The following is a 17,974-nucleotide window of genomic DNA, read 5'->3' on the forward strand; positions in this document are numbered from 1 at the left end:
AGCAATGTACAGAGAAGTATTCCTATCATTTTTTCTCATAAATTACAAAAATAATTAAACATTATCACAATTTTGTGTGACAGTCAAGTTCAGAGGTGGGACAATTGTATCATTTATGTCTTAGCATAGGCTTTACTTATTTGCATAATGGAAAAGCAACACACCAACTCTCCTAACATTTAAAATGAGATATACTAGCATAAATGTTTTCAAAGAAGATTACTGGAAAGATTACATTGAATGCCGCTTAGATAGAGAGTAATTGCTATAATGATTTATATTATATCTTTTTTTCTGGGACTTTGGTTTGAGGAACTGGACACATATAAGTCTTGATTTGAATCATTGCAAAACGAACAATTCTCTGGGATAGTCATTAGCAAAACCAGACTGTAAAAGAGACTTTGATTAGTGTGAGATAAAAAGCCGAAGCATTGGCTATGATTGTTGAAGTCTTAAAGCTTCCTGGAAAACAAGCCCAAGGAATGCGGGAAACCATTGGGACTGGATACAGGGAAATAAAAACTTGATTGAGTTAACTGAATTTTTTGGTGGTGTTCTGTTGTTGTTTTGTATGTGGTAGGTCTCCTTTAATGGTCTTGAATACAGTTCTTAGTCTTTATAACTGTAGCAATAATTTGCCATTTACAATTGTTGTCAACACAGCTGGCCACGGAAGTGGACTCCTTTTATATACCTTTTTGTATCGTTTCATATGTTTTCTCAACACATACATGCATTGTTTTCATTTGGAAACAATGGAAAGAATTGTTTGAGAGATAGTACAGTCAGTACAGTGCTGGCTGCACAAACATAGGGACCACAACAAGTTGGGCATTATGCATGCTTGTAATATCAGTGCAATGCAGGTAGACATAGGTGGATCTCTAGGGCTCACTGACCAGCCAGTCTGGCCTAATCAGTGAGTCCAATATCCCTGTGCTACCAAATAAGGAGGGCAGCTTCTGAAGATTGAAATCAGAAGTTAACCTCTGGTTTCCAAATGTTAATGTATATATGTGAGTGTACACTTATGAACACAAACACACACATGCTTGTGCATATGTACACTGTTGACCGAGTTTTCTGTCCTTTAATTCTGTACATTAATTATAAACGGATTGGCCTATTAGCTCAGGCTTCTTACTAACTCTTGTAACTTATATTAGCCTGTAATTCTTGTCTATGTTAGCCACTTGACTTGGTACCTTTTTCAGCGAGGCAGTTACATCTTGCTTGTGCTTGCTCTTTGTCTGACTTCCTCTGTGTCTGGGTGAAGACTGCAGACTGAGTCTTCCCAGAATTCTTCTGTTCTCATTGCCCCACCTATACTTCCTGCCTGGCTACTGGCCAATGAGGATTTTATTAAGCAAATACAAGAAACAAATCCTAATAGGGTAAAACCATTGTCCCACAGCAGTACCCACAACACAAACCTGCATCACATACATCCAAACATGCATATGTATCTGCACATGTGTACATAGGCACCAATAAAAGAAAAGGGAAAGTATCAAATGGAAAAAAATATTTTTCACCCTCCAATATTCTCCCACCATGAGGCAGAATTCACAGTGGACCATATTTCATTCAGGACTTGGCAGTTATACCTCCTTTCTGAGCTGAGTTCCTCTATAATGAGGATGTTGTTGCCCAGCTTCCTACCATCAGTGACTGTGTGTGGCGCACAGAGCTAACTCAACAAGTAGCTTCTTCTTGCAGCAGCAGCTCTTCTGTAGATACCTTAGAGCACTGATTTTCAACCTGTGAGTTTTGACCTTTGGAGGGTAGAATGACCTTTTCACAGGTGTCACTAAGGCCATTGGAAAACACAGGTATTTACATCATAATTCATCGCAGTAACAAAATGGCAGTTATGAAGTAGCAACAAAAATAATTTTATGCATGTGGGTCACCACAATATGAGGAACCGTATTAAAGGGTCACAGTGTTAGAAAGGTTAAGAACCACGCCTTAGAGTGTAGCAGCATTTGCTGCAAGGACTAATAGGAATCACGAAGCAAAGATGATGTCGGGGATCAAATGAAGAGAAATGGGCAACACCCTAGGAAGGCTCTCACCTAGTCCTCTCCTCCCTCAGGGATACCTCCGGAAGACTATGAGCCACAAGGGACCAAGTCATGGCTCCCTGAGGTTTCATGTCTTCTTCTATCCGTGCTGCTGTAACAAATTGCTGGTATTTAAGAAGAACAGACATTTTTCACAGTTCTGATTGCGGAATCCCATTCACTAGCATTTCACTCTCCTTGACTATTCTCTTAAGTGTTCCACCTTTTAAAAATGTTATTTTTTCTTTAAATATATTTAATTAAAATACAAATATATTACTTCTCCCCTCCACTTCTTCCCTCTAACGCCTTCCAAGTATCCTTCCCTTCCTCTAAGATTGACGGCCTCTTTTTCTTTGATTGTTACATGTGGCATGAATTCTAATTGTTCTTAAAAATAAAAACTTGGAGTCAGCTATCAGAAGTGGAAGCTGAAGGATTAAAGAAGCAGTTTGGCCAGTCATTAGAGTTCTTACCTCTCTACCAGTGATCCTCAGAATGCATCTCAGACTGAATCCTAAGACTGTGTTTGAGCTCTTGTCTCCTCCTGCCTTATATTCCTATCTCTGCCCAGCCATATCACTCCTGTCTCCACCTCCCTAGTGCTGGGATTAAAGGCCTATGATCCCAAGTGCTAGAATCATCTTTGTGTGAGCTCTGTTTCTCTTTTAGACAGATTAAATCTCTTGAAGCCCAGGGTGGCCTGGAACTCACAGAGATCAGTCTGCCTCTGTCTCTCGAGTGCTAGGATTAAAGGTGTATGCCACCACTGCCTGGCCTCTACAGCAAACCAGGGGCTTAGCTCTGCACTCTGATCTTCAGGCAAGTTTTATTTGTTAGTTTATAAACAAAATATCCATGTAGTTACATATCAATTGTATATGTATCTGTGCATTATACATACATATATGCATAAACATATAAATTCAACTTGCTGAGTCTGTTTCTGTTGTTTATGTCTATCTAATTTCAGGGCTAACCAGTTTGTATTTGATAAACAGTTGGGGGGTCTTACCTCTGGAAAAGCTAATTCTCTCTCTCTCAGTAGTCATTAGTTGCCTGTAGATATTTATCTAGGGTTTGGACCCCATGAGATTTTCCCCTTTCCACATTAACATGGCTATCAATAGGTCAGGCCCTGTCGGCTCAGCCATTTTTAGGAGACACAGCCTCACGTCAGACTTCCTGGCCCCCTGGCTCTCATAATCTTTCCCCTCTTCCATGATGTTTTCTGCCTTTGGGGCAGGACTTTTGTATTGTAGATGTTTCCAGTGGGACTGAGCTCCCCATGATAGTTCATCTCTGCAGTATGCCTGGGTGTGGTTTTCTGTGATGTCTCCTATAAAGGGAAGCTTCTTTGATGAGGGGTAATTATACTTTACTTGAGATATAACGATATTTTGTAATGGAGTTAGGAATTATGCTCATCTACTGATGAGGTAGTAGGATCTCTTAAGATACACGGACTCACCAGCACTGGGTGCTTGACTAGCCTTCTAATACCAAGCATGTTTTCCCTTCTGTTGAGGATCTTAAGTCCAATTAGCTGTTGGTTCCACCAAAACGTGAGCACCACTACTGCACATTTAGGTGTGCCTTTGCATGCTGACCAGTGTTGTGGTTCATAGGCATCACAACTGGGTAGGATTGTTGATTGCATCTTTCCCTTGGCTGCTTGCATAATGCTTTCTAGTATAGTGGCAATTAAGTTTCACCATGTGTATTAGGGAAATATACTCAAACCATAGCACACAATGAGAGATACTCAGTCTGGAGTAAACAGAAGGGTTCAACTAAATCGTACAGACAACTTACTACATATAAGACATGTGAGGGAATTTTGGTGACTCTGCATGTACATAAACTGCCAAAGCAGAAACAAATGCTTCCGAAGGCCTTAAAATTTCACATTAAAGGGGAAAATCTAAACTAGCTAGCTTCCTTACATGTTCGTTAATTTCAGTATATGGTATAATTTGCAGGCAATTATATTTTGCATGATTTATGTGTTGCATAGTTCACTAATTAAAAGTCTCCAGATGAAACAATAGAGCAGATGTATAGAAAGACTTCACAGGCTGGTTTCAAAAGAGATGACTTTGTTCCCTGATGATTACAGGTCACAAGGGACCCACAGGCTGTGTGTAACTTCACCCTGTATGATAGAGGAGTGGGACTCTGCAATTAAATTTCTACTTGGTTTACTCACCTGCCGTAGATCACAAAGTAGATGTTCTAAAGTGAGTAGTACATGTGAGAATGCAAACAACTGCTACGTCTAAGAAAACCTGTGTAATGGAGACCAAGAGCTTGATGGGGGAAAAGAAAGAATTCCTTTTGACCAATCTATAGCTAATTCATTAGTTATAATCCTGACATGTAAACAGATAAATCATATTAACTGCGTTTTGGAGGGGAAAACATATAATTAACTTAGGTTGATTGTTTATGCCAACAAACTAGAGGCACTGGAGACTGGACAGAGATAATAAGTAGGATCTATGAGACTGTGAGGTTCAAAAGAAGATAGTCAGATCTTCTTGCTGACTTTTTTCTTTTTAGCCAGGGTGGGTGAGGAGTGGTCACCATATGTCTTCCACTGTAGGCAGGCTTTCTGGTCTTAATATACTGTAACTTGAGAAGAGTGCAGCTATTTTCTGTGTAAGATATTTTTGCTCATTTTTTTTGCCTCAGAGTTATCTTTTTATAAAACCCAACTTATTTTAATTTTATGTGCATTGGTGTTCTGTATGCACGTATGTCTGTGTGAGGGTGTCAGATCCCCTGGAACTGGAGTTACAGACAGTTGTGAGCTACCATGTGGGTGCTGGGAATTGAACCCGGGTTCTCCGGAAGAGCACTCAGTGCTCTTAAGCGCTGAGCCATCTCGCCAACCCAGAGTAATGTTCTCTTTGCCTGCTTTGTATTTCCTCCCAACCTTAATATTTAACATCATCTTTCTAAGAACCAGCCAACATTTCATCTCCACCTCCATAATTGTAAATGGGTGGTTTTTTCTTAAAACATTTACCTTCTTTGTCCCTTACAAGTATACTGGGCACATTTTCTCCTCCAGCCATATAGGGAAGGAATATATCTTTTATACATTTCTTTCGCTTCCTCACTCTCTGCACATAGTAAACAGGCACTAAGTTTAATGAATGGGTTAGTAAAAAAAGCTCCACAGAGAACAAGTTTCCCCTCCTTTACAAATCCTAGAGAAGGAGGGCTCATGGTAGCTGCTCACCTGGTCACGCGTCTTCTCTCACCAAACAGCCTGATTTAGGTCTTCCAACGTTTCTCATTGATCTGTATCTGCAGATATCAATCCCTCACTGTGCGGGAGGAGACACCAAAGTCATCACGACTATCAGAAAGACCAGTCCATACTTTGCTAAAAATGAGCCTTATTTGTCTGAAATAATGGTCCAGGTATCTTCCTCTTGCTGAGAAGAAAGTGATGGACACTTTCCTCATGGACAGAGCCTCTTGCTCCATGACATGGGGTGGGTTTAAAGACCCGAGTGTAGGTCTCCTTGAGACCAACAGAGTGCATTAGCATGAGGATGGATAGAGTGGGCTTGACTTAGCAACCCTCGATAGGAAGGTTCCATCCACCCCGTACTCCAACTGCCGCTCTCTTAACTGTCACCCAGAACCTTGCTTCTCAGTCCAGCCACCTGCCTGACTCTTCTTTGGATGACTGCTGGCTCAGGACTCAGGAGAGCTTGTGATGACCAGGTGAAAAACTCTTTTGTGTTTCAGGGACCAACCAAACACAGTTCCTTGAGGAAAACTCAGTGCTTTTGGGTTTTGGTTGCTCTTGTCTTTGAATGCTTTTGAAAAAAATCTCACTGTCTCTCCTGATTTTTAGGACACTATAGACACTTGGTAATGTGAACATCTTTCAGTGACCTTCAGCTTTGCTTGAAGATTGCTTTCTCAGAGGCGCTCCAGACTTTATCATAGAGGGAAATACTTCTTTTTATCATCAAAATGTAAATATATTATTATTGCTATTATTATTTGGAATAAATGACCACTGTAAAAACTCATCCAAGTCAAGTATATTACCAACTCAGTTGTATCAGAATAATAATCAATCCTGTTTGTGGTATTTCTTTCCAGTCCGAGAGAAGGTGAAATAGTAATTCAATCTTCCTAGATATTATTCTCAGATTTTGTTTTCTTAATTCAAAAACCATATCATAGTGAACTATGATAATAATAATAATGGATAACATATAATTGGAGCAAGTACATATATATGTTTTTGTGTCTGTACCAAAATTAATTTAACTTCTTCCCTGTTGGTGGATAATGGGCTGTAAGAAATTTTGCCAGTTATAATAATGAATGATGTACTGAATCCTCTTTTACATGTACGTTTGCCTTCATGTGTTTATGGAATAATTATCCCAACTATAATTGTTGGGTCTAAAGTACTACATATTTGGAATTCTGGTAGGTGTCACTAAAGTATCTCTCTACAGAAAACTTTATATTGTTATGAGATGCTGTACCTCAAATGTACTATCCATATCCACTACACATAGTTGACTTAATGCTTAGGACGTTTGATTGTTTTAGAGTAACAAAAGTATTTTAAATTTGTTTAAAATTAAGATAAAATTTTGAACATGATAATGGATAACATATAATGAATCCATGCTGGTTTATGTCAATATTTCTAGCCATGACAAGAAAAGATTATTTTAAATAAGAATATATTTAAGTTTATACTTATTTAAATTAAATCTATTTATTGTTTTGTGGAAGAGGGAGCTCAGTAGAAGAAACATATATAGAGAGTAGTAATGTGCCTCCGGATTACCTGTTTCTCTATAGCCTTGAAACGATGAGAATTGTCTCTAATCTTTGAATGTCTTTTATACAAAAAAGACACTTCACTACTGCTTTTACATGCAGTTTTTGATTGTTTTGTAAGGTGTTATCTCCTAGACTTACTGGCTATTTAGATTTTTTATGAATTGGTTGTTTGTGTTCATTTCTCATCTTGGGTTGCCAATATTTCCCTTTCTGCAGGATAATAATAAATATTGCAAATATTTTACCATTTTTCCCATATCAGACTTGTTGAATTTTCTATAATAGCATCTGAAGTGTTCTGTACTGCCAACCTGTAAAGTATTTATTTTTTATGGTATCACTCTTATAAAAGCCTATCTAAATATTCCTTGTATTTGCCAATAGAATGTCTATGAACATTATTATATATATCAAAATTTTCAGTTCACCTGTGTATCCGTTACTTTTCTATTTCTTGGTTATGGTGACAAAACACCGTAATCAAGTCAACTAAAAAAAGAAAATGTTAAATTGGGATTATGGTTTCAAGTTAGAGTTCATGAGGGCAGAGCAAAGGCATGGTGGTAGGCAGCGTGAGCAACATCTAAGAGCTGACATCTTGATTCACAGTAGGAGTCAGAGAATGGCAAGAGTCTTTTGAAGCTTCAAAGTCAACTCACACTGACACACTTTCCTTACGGTCTGCAACTCCTAATCCCTCCCAAACAGTTCCATCAACTAGGGACCAAGTAGTCAAATCTATGAGCCTATGGGAGTCAGTGGGTGGGGATGAGGCATTCTCATTCAAACCATCACAACCTTCAATATATCTCTGAATGACACACAAATAACTATTAAACTATTCTTGTTTCCAAGTGCGTAACTAATTGTTCCAACATCAGAGGGCATAATTTGAAGTTTTACCTTTATCAGCTACTAAAATCTCATATATACATACATCAATCTGTTCCTTGAATCTCTTCCATCCCTTTGATCCATTTATTTATTTATTGCTACACTAGCATTATAATTTTAGTCATATAGCTTTATATCATATGCATCTGATAAGCATATGTATATATATTTTGATTTCTGCTAAAGTAAATCACTACTCCATCTCTTATAGGCCTCTTTCAAATATGTTCTTGATTTTTCTCTTATAGTTATGCAATGAATTTTAGTGTTACTAGAAATCCTACTGAATCTTGTAAACTTTAGAGATAACTGGAGGAAAAAGAACATCTTTATTAAATACCATCTGTTTCTCCAGGAGCCTGGCAGGTTTTTGACCCCCTGTTCACATCATTCTGGCTTGGCTATCTGTCTACCCTACCTTTACCATCTTAGTCTTCTTCTCCACCATGTCCCTTGTGAGACAAGAAGCAGGTGGCAGTAGAGGGACCTTACTTGAAATCTTCCAATGTAACTGGGCATAGTAGTACTTGCCTTTAATTCCAGCACTTGGGAGGCAAAGGCAGGTGGATCTCTGAGTTCAATGCCAGCCTCATCTACAAAGTGACAGCAGCAGCAACAACAAAAACAAACAAAAATAGAAAGAAAAAAGAAAGCAAGCAAGGAAGGAAGGAAGGAAGAAAGAAAAACAGAGAGGGGAGAGAGAAATAAAAATAAAGGAAGAAAGAAAGGAAGGAAGGAACCTTCACATGTGCCATGAGATGGGTGAGAGAGGCTGCCTTTGCCTTGATTCACCTTATGACTTCCTAAGATTGGTGTTTTGGTTGCCAAGCACAGCAGCCATGCCCAACTTCCTCAACCACCATTTCTGGTCTCTGTTTTCTACTGATTTCCTCTGTAGGTAGAGGGGTCTTTCTAGTCTTTGTAGTCAAATCCCCAATTTCCTGGCTTGCAAACTTCAGAGACTGCCTGTTGCATTAGCTTTTCTATTGCAGCTTGTACAACTTTGTGCAAACTTAGTGCCACAGAACATAACAAACACGCAGTCTCACAGTGCATGGTCAGAAGCCCATATCAGATTCACAGGGCTAAAACCAAGGTGCCAAAATGGCTGAGTTCTTTTCTGGAGACTCCAAGAGGAAATGTGTTTCCTGCCTTTTCAACGTCTCCAGGCCACCTACACTCTTTGCTCCAAGCTGCTTCTGCGTTCATCGTCACAGCATTTGTAGCATTTGACTTCCATTTACTTTTCTTATTCTGTCCTTTCTGTCTTCCTCTCTTCTAAGTATGATCATAAGACTGAGATTTGATTGAACCTGGAGCCGTCTTATCTCAATGTCTTTATGAGCACCTGCAGTGTTTCTTTTAACAAGTGTAATGACATCTTCAGGGTCCCTGGAGAGGGATGTAGAATCATTGGAGGACTATTCTTCCTAACTTAATGGTGTTGTTGAGAAACTCATGCCAATTTTTTTACATTATACTAAGCCCCTTCTCCACCTAGCCTCAAATGATGAAGTCTCATGACCAAATTGTTTAACCTCAGCACACTATCAACTTCCCTATTCTGGAATATGAACATCTTCAGTTTCTGGGCCCTATCATATTTCCTCTGTCCTGGTTCACGTTGTCTGCTCTATCTGGAGAAATCTTTTTCTACCTCTTCATTTGACAAAGTTCTATACCACTTCCAGCCTTGCCATGTACTTCCTTTTCCCTGGGAATGTCTGGGAACATCTGCTACCAGTCTTTTCCTATCTCACACTCTCCCACATTCCAGGCTTTCTTATATTGCCTTTAATATCAGCATTCATCTGAATATTTTCTTTCCTCCAGTATAAGTCATTTGAAGACAGAAGCAGTGGCAGCATCTCCCTTGAACTCCTTACTGAATGAATTAAAAAATTAATTACATAATAGAAGGCAAGTTATTTTTCTCTACAGCGGTGGTTGTCAGTCTTCCTAGTGTGCAACCCTTTAATTCAGGTCCTCGTGTTATGGTGATCTCCAACTATTAAATTATTTTCATTGCTATTTCATAACTGTAATTTTGCTATTGTTACAAATTATATTGTAAATATTTTGGAGTTAGAGGTTTGTAGAGAGGGTCCCACAGGTTGAAAACCAATGCTCTACAGAATCCATGTTACACATATTTGTTCATTTATCAAATATTTATTATACATTGGTGAATCCACAATCATTAAAAATAGGATATAATCACTTGAAAGTTATAAGGATAGTAAAATAATGGGGGCATGGTCATAAAGACATGAATGACAGGTCTTCTTTTCCAGGAAAATAGACTTGGAGGTCAGTGAGCCAGTCAACTATAGCTCTGGAGATCACAAATACCTGGTTCAGAAAGCAGCAATTAAAGGTGTCCGTTCTAATCTGGAACAGCCCTTCACATATTCATCCAGAGACACACCACAAGAAGCCATAAAATACCCACATCCAAAGAATAGAGATGGAGCGAACACTTATGCAGTACAGATTTCAGAGGACGTTACCCCAGATGAGAGCACCACAGCTGCACCCAGTCCCTTCGAAGACATGTCTGTTCGTAGAGGTAAGAGTATAGCGCTTGGGCTTGGAAAGGAGCAATGTTTTCTTAAAGTATTTCCATGCTGTGTACTGCCAGAAAGAATGAGTTCTCTTTTATTTAGCTCTTTCTTACTATGAAATGTGTAATAGGCTACCATCATAGCCACCATGATGTTGGCTGGGAGATTTAGAGATCCATAATAAACATATGGCAAATAGTATTCAGATTTCTTAGGAAGTGTGAGTTAACTGTTGATTATGAAATGTTTTGCCTACATACAACATGATCACATAATATTGGTCTAGGTCTTTAAACATTAATTCAATATCCTAGATATTTACTCTGGAATAGAACAGGAATAATATTCATCAGAGAATGACAGAAGTCTTAAAAATTGTGACATAAACAAATGAAAACTTTTTTTTTCTCATGAAATGTGACATTGAAGCATAGGTAGCTAAGGTCCATGCTATGGTTCCCCATGTCCTACATGCTGTACTTGAGCCTTCCCAGAGCTTGGATAACTTGCAGGTGAACTCTGAACTTTGACTCCCAGTGGTACCTCCCCTCTAGTCCCATCCTTTGCCATAGCCTGGAAAGAGGCCTTTGGGAACTCTAGCCTTTCAGGTTGGAGAGGGCAAGGGCCAAAGACCAAGGACCAAGGGAGGACAAAGGTTCTCGGAACTCCAAGCAGTCCCATTCATGAGAGGAGTCCCAAGAGTTCTCCAAACTGGACCTTTTTAGAGGCTTCCCCAGAAGCACATCCCTGCAAGAGCTTTCATCCACCTGCCATTGGTCCTATTTGAAGCACTTGGCCACTATGTTTGTACTTTCTTTGTTGGGCTGATTACCATGTTTCATAAGATCTGGGTCAGATCATGAGGTAGCCAGGGCAGAGGTGTGTCTAATCAGTCAGCAGTCAAAATGCCAAGACTTTCAGAGTGCCATGCAAGGACATGGGTTCTGCAATTAGTCTTTACAATAACTGTCTGAATGAACAAGTTATAAAGTCATATTGGAGATGTGGATGCCGTACTTAAAGAGGCAGCATAATCAGAGGCTTCTCTCCCCTGACCAGTTCCTGAATAACCACTCAGAGGCTTATACTAATTATAAATGTTTGGCCAATGACTTAGGCTTATTAGCTAACTGTTGTATTTAAATTAACCTATATTTCTTCTCTCTGTTTTGCCATGTGGTCCTTAGCATGTTACCTCATTTTCTACATGTCTTGCTTTCTCCACGTCTGACTGTCATCTCCCAGATTCTGCCCTTCTCTTGTATCTCTTCTATGATTTCTCGCCTGGCTCTATCCTGCCTTGCCATTGGCTAAGGCAGCTTTATTTATCAACCAGTGAGAGCAACAAATACTCACAGCATACAGAAAGACATCTCATAGAAAGGGAGAACTGAAATATATAAAGAATCCTCCTTGCCAAAGTCAATGCTCTCCAGCAGCATCTTCTGGAGATAGGCAGGCCTTCCTCTGCCTTCACAAGTTGCACAGTATGTAAGGTGAAAGTGTCCTGGAGGGAAGAAAACTAGAAATGTAATATGACAAGAGTTATGGAGGAAAGCCTGTAATTCTTGAAAGCATTTCTATGAAAATACAAAGTTAAATTCATTAAGTTCACCCTTTTTAAGCATACAATGCTTTCAGTAAATTTATAGTTTTGCAGCCAGCACCATAATCAATTTGGGATTATACTTATTACTTCAAAATGCAACTCATCAGAAGGTAAACCTATCTTTCTCTGCCTTGCCAATTTCAAATTTGCTTTACAACCCCAATGGATCTGCCCTTTGCAGCCATTTCAGGCAAGCAGGAGCATGAAACATGTTCTTTTGGAAATCACCTTCCTTCATGAAGCGTAAGGTTTTTATGGTTCAATTGCTCTGTAGCATCAGTTTGTATTCATTTTATGGCCATATAGTATTCTATTTCCTGGTAATAACACATTATATTGATGTATTTGTTACCGAGTTTGAATCCACTGGGAAAAGAGCACAAACTCAATCCAAATTATGATTAAGTGAGCAGGACAATAAATAACATTCAAGCCAAATGAAGGCATGCCATGCAGAATAGGCCAGACAGAGGGCTTTAAAAAGTGGAGTTCACAATTATCTTGTTTTTTTTTTTTTTCTTCTGGAATGTGCAGTTGCTCTGAAAGCTGTCTCACTCCCTCAGCTAGCAAGGAGCTTCTTCTCTTCCCTGCTTACAGGATGGAGACGTCGTCTCACTCCCTGGTTCACAGCTATAAGCGGGTTTACAAAACCCAGAGGAAGCAGTTCATAGTCTCACCACTGTACAGTTCTGAGGAGTTGGAGTTGCCGGGAGCAATTCTTTCAGAAATTTAGGATGAGTTCCCAGCACAAAGTGGAGCTTCCCTTACCCCACACATATTTGCCCATCAATGTTGGGCTGTTTCTCCTTTTGGTTATTGTGACTAACACGGCAACTCTAGTAGTTCTCTCCCTCATAGGCCATAGATCTCATCCCGAAAGCTAGCCTCCAAGGTCCACGCCTTTGTTTGGACACGTTCTTATACTAGACTCACTCATCAAGGTCCAAGTATCAAAGTATTGACGTTCAGCAATCAAAATCCCCTTCTGGCTACCCTAGTTAATATGTCCTATCAGAACGTGCTGCACATATCAGCGCATGCTAACACAGACCTCCCTTTTTTCCTCTGGAAAAAAAAATCACACCAGCAAGGCCATTTGCTGCTGTTTTCTGCCTGAGTCAGAAATCAGTCACTTTACTTTTATTTCCTGCTTAATAAAGGATCTCTCTGTGAAAACACATGTTTGGGGCATGGTTTGTGCCTAATCCTGAGTCTGGGAGGGAGCCCCCTATTGTGTTTAGGTCCCTTCAATTTATATATCAGTTTTATATAAACATACGTTTACACTTCTCTTGAATGGAATGAGGGATTTTTGAATGACATCACAAGTATGCTTAACCTTTTGAGGAATAGCAAAACTTTCCAAAACAGCTGCATAGTTTTCATTTCATCCAATAATGTATGGAGTTTTCAGTTCCTCAACATGCTGGCTAACACCGGTTATGACCTTTCTTTCTGACTGTAGACAGAAAGGTAAGTGTGAAACAGTATTACTTAATAGTTTTGATTCAAGTTTTCCTTTTCCCTCCCCTTTTATTAAAATAAATTTTTTCCCTCACATAATATATCACGATTACAGTTTCCCATTCCTCTACATCCCCCAGGTCCGCACCTCCCCTCCCATCCAGAGTAATTCTCCTTTCGATCTCTCATTAGAAAACGGTCTTCTAAGGGATGATAATAAAATACAACAGAATAAAATATAACAAGATAAAACAAAAACTTTCACATTGGAGTTGGACAAGATAAACAGAAGGAAAAGACCATAAAAGTAGGCCCAAGAATCCGAGATCCACTCATTCACAAACAAAGGAATCCCATAAAAAAACAGCAAACTGTAAGCAGTAACACATATGCCAAGGAACTGGTGCAAAAAGGCCCTGTACATGATCTCTCAGTCTGTGAGCTCCTATGAACTCTGAGCGTGTTAATTTAGTCGGCCTTGTTCTCTTGACTCTTACACTCTTACACTCTTCCTCCTTCCTTCCCTGAGCCCTGAGAGGAGGGATTTGGCAGAGACATTCCATTTGGGGCTGAGTGTTCCAAGTGCACTCACTCTGCACAATGTCTGTCTGGGGGTCTCTGTATTTGTTCTCATCTGTTATAGGATCTCTGAAGATGACTGAGCAAGGGCAGTGATCTAAAAGTACAGCAGAATGTTATTAGGAGGTATTTTATTGCTACTTTTTAAAAATTTGTTTAACCCTAGCTAGGTCCCTGGGCTATCTAGTCTCTGATTATTGGTCATACAAGCAGCTTCAGGTATCAGTTTCATCTCATGGAGGGACCTTAGGTCAAAGTAGCGATTGGTTGGCTACTCCCACAAGGTTTGTGACACCATTGTACTAATATATCTTGTAGACAGAACAACAACTATAGATCAAAAGGTTTGTGGCTGGCTTCATGTTTATGTGTCTCTTTTGGAAGAGTGCAGAATGCCTTCCTATACCGAAGATACTAGTAAGTAGGGATGAAGGCTTTATGTAGGCACCAGCTCAACTTCTTCTTGTTCAGAGTTGTGTAGGTGTTGTCTTTAGAAATGGTGCCTTGCTGTCAGTTTATGGAGAGTAACCTATAATCTTGGCATCAGCTAGGGTTGTTTGACCAGTAGTTGTTAACTCCAGTTATATTTTTTGAAAATAGTGTTTGTGTGTTTCCCTTCTTTGGGTTATGCTGGTTGGGGGTTATCAGATGTCTGTGTTATTGTGGGTGTAGAAAGCTTCCTTGGGTTGAGGTTTTCCTTCAAGTACTTTCTGTAAGGCTGGGTTTGTGGATACGTATTGTTTAAATTTGTTTTTGTCACGGAATATCTTTTTTTCTTCATTGATGGTGAATAAAAGCTTTGCTGGGTATAGTAGTCTGGGCTTGCAGCCATGGTCTCTTAGTGTCTGCAGCACATCTATCCAGGACCTTCTTGGCTTTCATGGTTTCCATTGAGAAGTCAGGTGTAATTCTGATAGGTTTATCTTTATATGCTACTTGACCTTTTTCCTTTACAGCTCTCAATATTCTTTCTTTATTCTGTATGGTTTTTTTTTTTGGGGGGGGGTTGTCTTCGTTAGGATTTCTATTACTGTGAAGAGACATCATGACCATGGCCACTCCTATAAGGAAAATGTTTAATTGAGGGGACTCACAGTTTCAGAGGTTGAGTCTATTAACATCATGATGGGGCATGGTGGCATGCAAGCAGACATGGTGTTGGAGAAGGAGCTGAGAGTTCTACAACTTGATCCACTGGGTGTAGCTTGAGCATAGGAGACCTCAAAGCCTGCCCAACAGTGACACACTTCCTCCTGAAAGGCATTGGCCAAAGCTCCTAATAGTGACATTCCCTTTGAGCTTATGGGGGCCAATTATATTCAAACTACCACAGGGTTTGTGGATCTTATTGATTTCTCAGAGAACACTTTGTTTCATTATTTTTATTATTTTTTTCTTTTTTCAATTTCGGTCCTGGGTATGATTATTTCTTGACATCTACTCCCTTTGGATGTGATTTCTTCTTTTTGTTCTAAAGCTTTCAGATGTGCTTTTAAGTTACTAGCATGAGGTCTCTTGATTTTTTTTTTATGTAGGCACTTAGTGTTATAAATTTGCCCTTAGGCCGGTCTTTGTTGTGTCCCACAAGTTTGGGAAGGCTGTGCACTCATTTCATTCAATTCTAGAAAGTCTTAATTTTTTAAAATGTATGTCTTGGACTCGTTTTTCATCCAGTAGTAAATTGTTCAGATTCCATGAGTTTGTGAGCTTTCTGTTGTTTCTGTTGTTGTTGGTATCCATCTTTAACCCATGGTGATCAGATAGGATGCAGGGTGTTAGTTACTTTTTCTTTTGTCTGTTGATGTTTGTTTCCGAGTATGTGGTTAATTTTGGAGAACAGTTTTTGAGGTACTGAGAAGAAGGTATATTCTTTTGTGGTTGGGTAAAATTTTATGACTATTTTAAGGTATTTTTATTGGGACCTATTGGGGTGAGGCTGCTGGGCTGGAGTGGAGATACACTGTCTTCCATGCTATTGTGTTTTCACACTGGCATTTAATATTTGGATTTGGGAAGATTGTAAGTCTAGGTGCTGACACCTTTTCTTGTCTTTGTTGGATGACTGTTTCCTTGGTTTCTGTTCACCTCACTAGTTCTTAGGAGAGCATTGAGTCTCTGTTTTGCCTGATAGGAAATGCTTCTGGGATCCTGATAGGTTCAGTTTCAGGTGGTTACAGGTAGAATGTTTTTCTGGGTATTGGGAACTGACATTTAAAAATGAGATGAGCTGGGGAGATGCTGGGGGAGAACAGAGGAGAGAGGAAAACAGAGTGTTCCACCAGCGTCTGCAGTTAGCCTACCTGCTTCCCTGGCTAGAATAACCTGTGAGTTCTCGGGCAGACTTGTGTTTTCTTTGGGGAATACCATTCTAGTCCTTTCCCCATTTAAAAAACACTGACCATGACTTTATCGTGTCCTGTGATTCTGTGCACTGACTAGTCTTAGACTTGGCAGTAGGTGCCTTTATCTGCTGATCTCTTTCACCAGCCTCAATAAAACATTTTTAATAATTAGACTAAATATTCTTTTTGTTTGTCTGTTCTTACAACCAGGAGTTTCTTTGTTACCCTGCTTGGTTTTCAACTCCTAAGCTGAAGCATTCCGCTGGTTTCCACCTTCTGAGTAACTGGGATTACAGTGTGTCCCACTGAGGCTGCTTAAATAGATATTCTTTAAAAGTTCTACAGAGATCAAAAAACATTGTGGAGATGTATGACATTCTCAAAGAATCACACACACACACACACACACACACTTTCCGAGTCTCTCTGTCCCACTGTTGACTAGACCAGTGCTACCCTTTCTAGCCTCAGATAATGGCGGGTCCATTGCTTCTGTGCAACTGGAAACTGCATTCAACTTTACCTTTGGGTGTGCATCTTCTCCCCACAGGCTTCATCATGAAAGTGTTCATTATCTTGTCAGTTCAGCTGCTCAGCACTATGGTAATCATCAGCATATTTGTTTTCTGGTGAGTCATTCTTCCTGTCTAGAATCAGATGTTATATTGCTCAAGTGACTGTTCATGGGATATCAGCTTACTTTAATGTGGGGCATTTCAAAAAGTATGATTTTTGTTCTTCATTATTTGTAGATGATATTCTTTCTATAGACAAGTTTTTCTGAACCACCAACATGGCAGGAGATTCTAGAATTTAACTTCCTAGGCCAAGAACATTTTTCTTACTCTTCTTTGAACATTGTTTTCTTTTGATATTCTCTGAGCATTTTGAGAAAGTTATGAAGGAATAATATTTATTTGTCACCAAGTCCATCCTACTGAAAGTGTTATTTGCAATATGAACCATGAGATGATTCCTTTTACCTTATACATATATCAGTCTCAGTATTGTACTGTATTGTATTTTTTTGATATAGGAGCTCACTTGTAGCTCTGGCTGTCCTCACTATGTAAACCAGGCAAGGCCTCAAACTCACAGATATCACCCGCTTCTGCCTCCCAAGTGCTGGGATTAAAAATGGGATGTTTGAGATGGGGGAACGACAGAGAGGGAGAGCAAGGAAAGAGGTATCTTGATTGAGGAAGCCATTATGGGGCTAACAATAAGCCTGGAACTAGAGAAATTCCCAGGAATCCACAAGGATGACCCCAGCTAAGACCCTAAGCAATACTGAAGATGGTGCCTGACCTGGCCTTGCCCTTAATCAGATTAATGACTACCTTGTCATCATAGAGCCTTCATCCATCAACTGATGGAAGCAGATGCAGAGATCCACAGTGAAGCAATGAGCTGAGCTCTCAAAGTCCAGTCAAAGAGAGGGAGAAGCGATAATATGAGCAAAGGGATCAAGACCATGATAGGGGTACCCAGTGAAACAGCTTACCTGAGCTAATTTGACCTCATTGACTCCAGCGTGGCAACAGGGGAACAAGCATAGGATCAGACTAGTCCCTCTGCATGTGGGTGACAGTTGTATGGCTGGGGCAATCTGTGGGGCCACTG

At 39.7% G+C, this 17,974-nt stretch overlaps 1 protein-coding gene across 1 annotated transcript in view; it reads left to right on the forward strand.

Moving 5' to 3' along the window:
• Window positions 1-17,974, forward strand: part of LOC126493139 (protein lifeguard 2-like) — a 47,588-nt gene that overhangs the window by 1,016 nt on the left and 28,598 nt on the right. Inside the window, exons 3-4 of the mRNA XM_050129955.1 lie at window positions 10,088-10,362; window positions 16,902-16,980. Of these exons, the coding sequence (XP_049985912.1) occupies window positions 10,088-10,362; window positions 16,902-16,980 (354 nt within the window). The remainder of the gene's footprint in view (window positions 1-10,087; window positions 10,363-16,901; window positions 16,981-17,974) is intronic.

This window comes from Alexandromys fortis, unplaced genomic scaffold (assembly GCF_014885135.2).
Source record: "Alexandromys fortis isolate MF-2015 unplaced genomic scaffold, M_Fortis_MF-2015_v1.1 scaffold_310, whole genome shotgun sequence".
Lineage (NCBI taxonomy): Eukaryota > Metazoa > Chordata > Mammalia > Rodentia > Cricetidae > Alexandromys > Alexandromys fortis.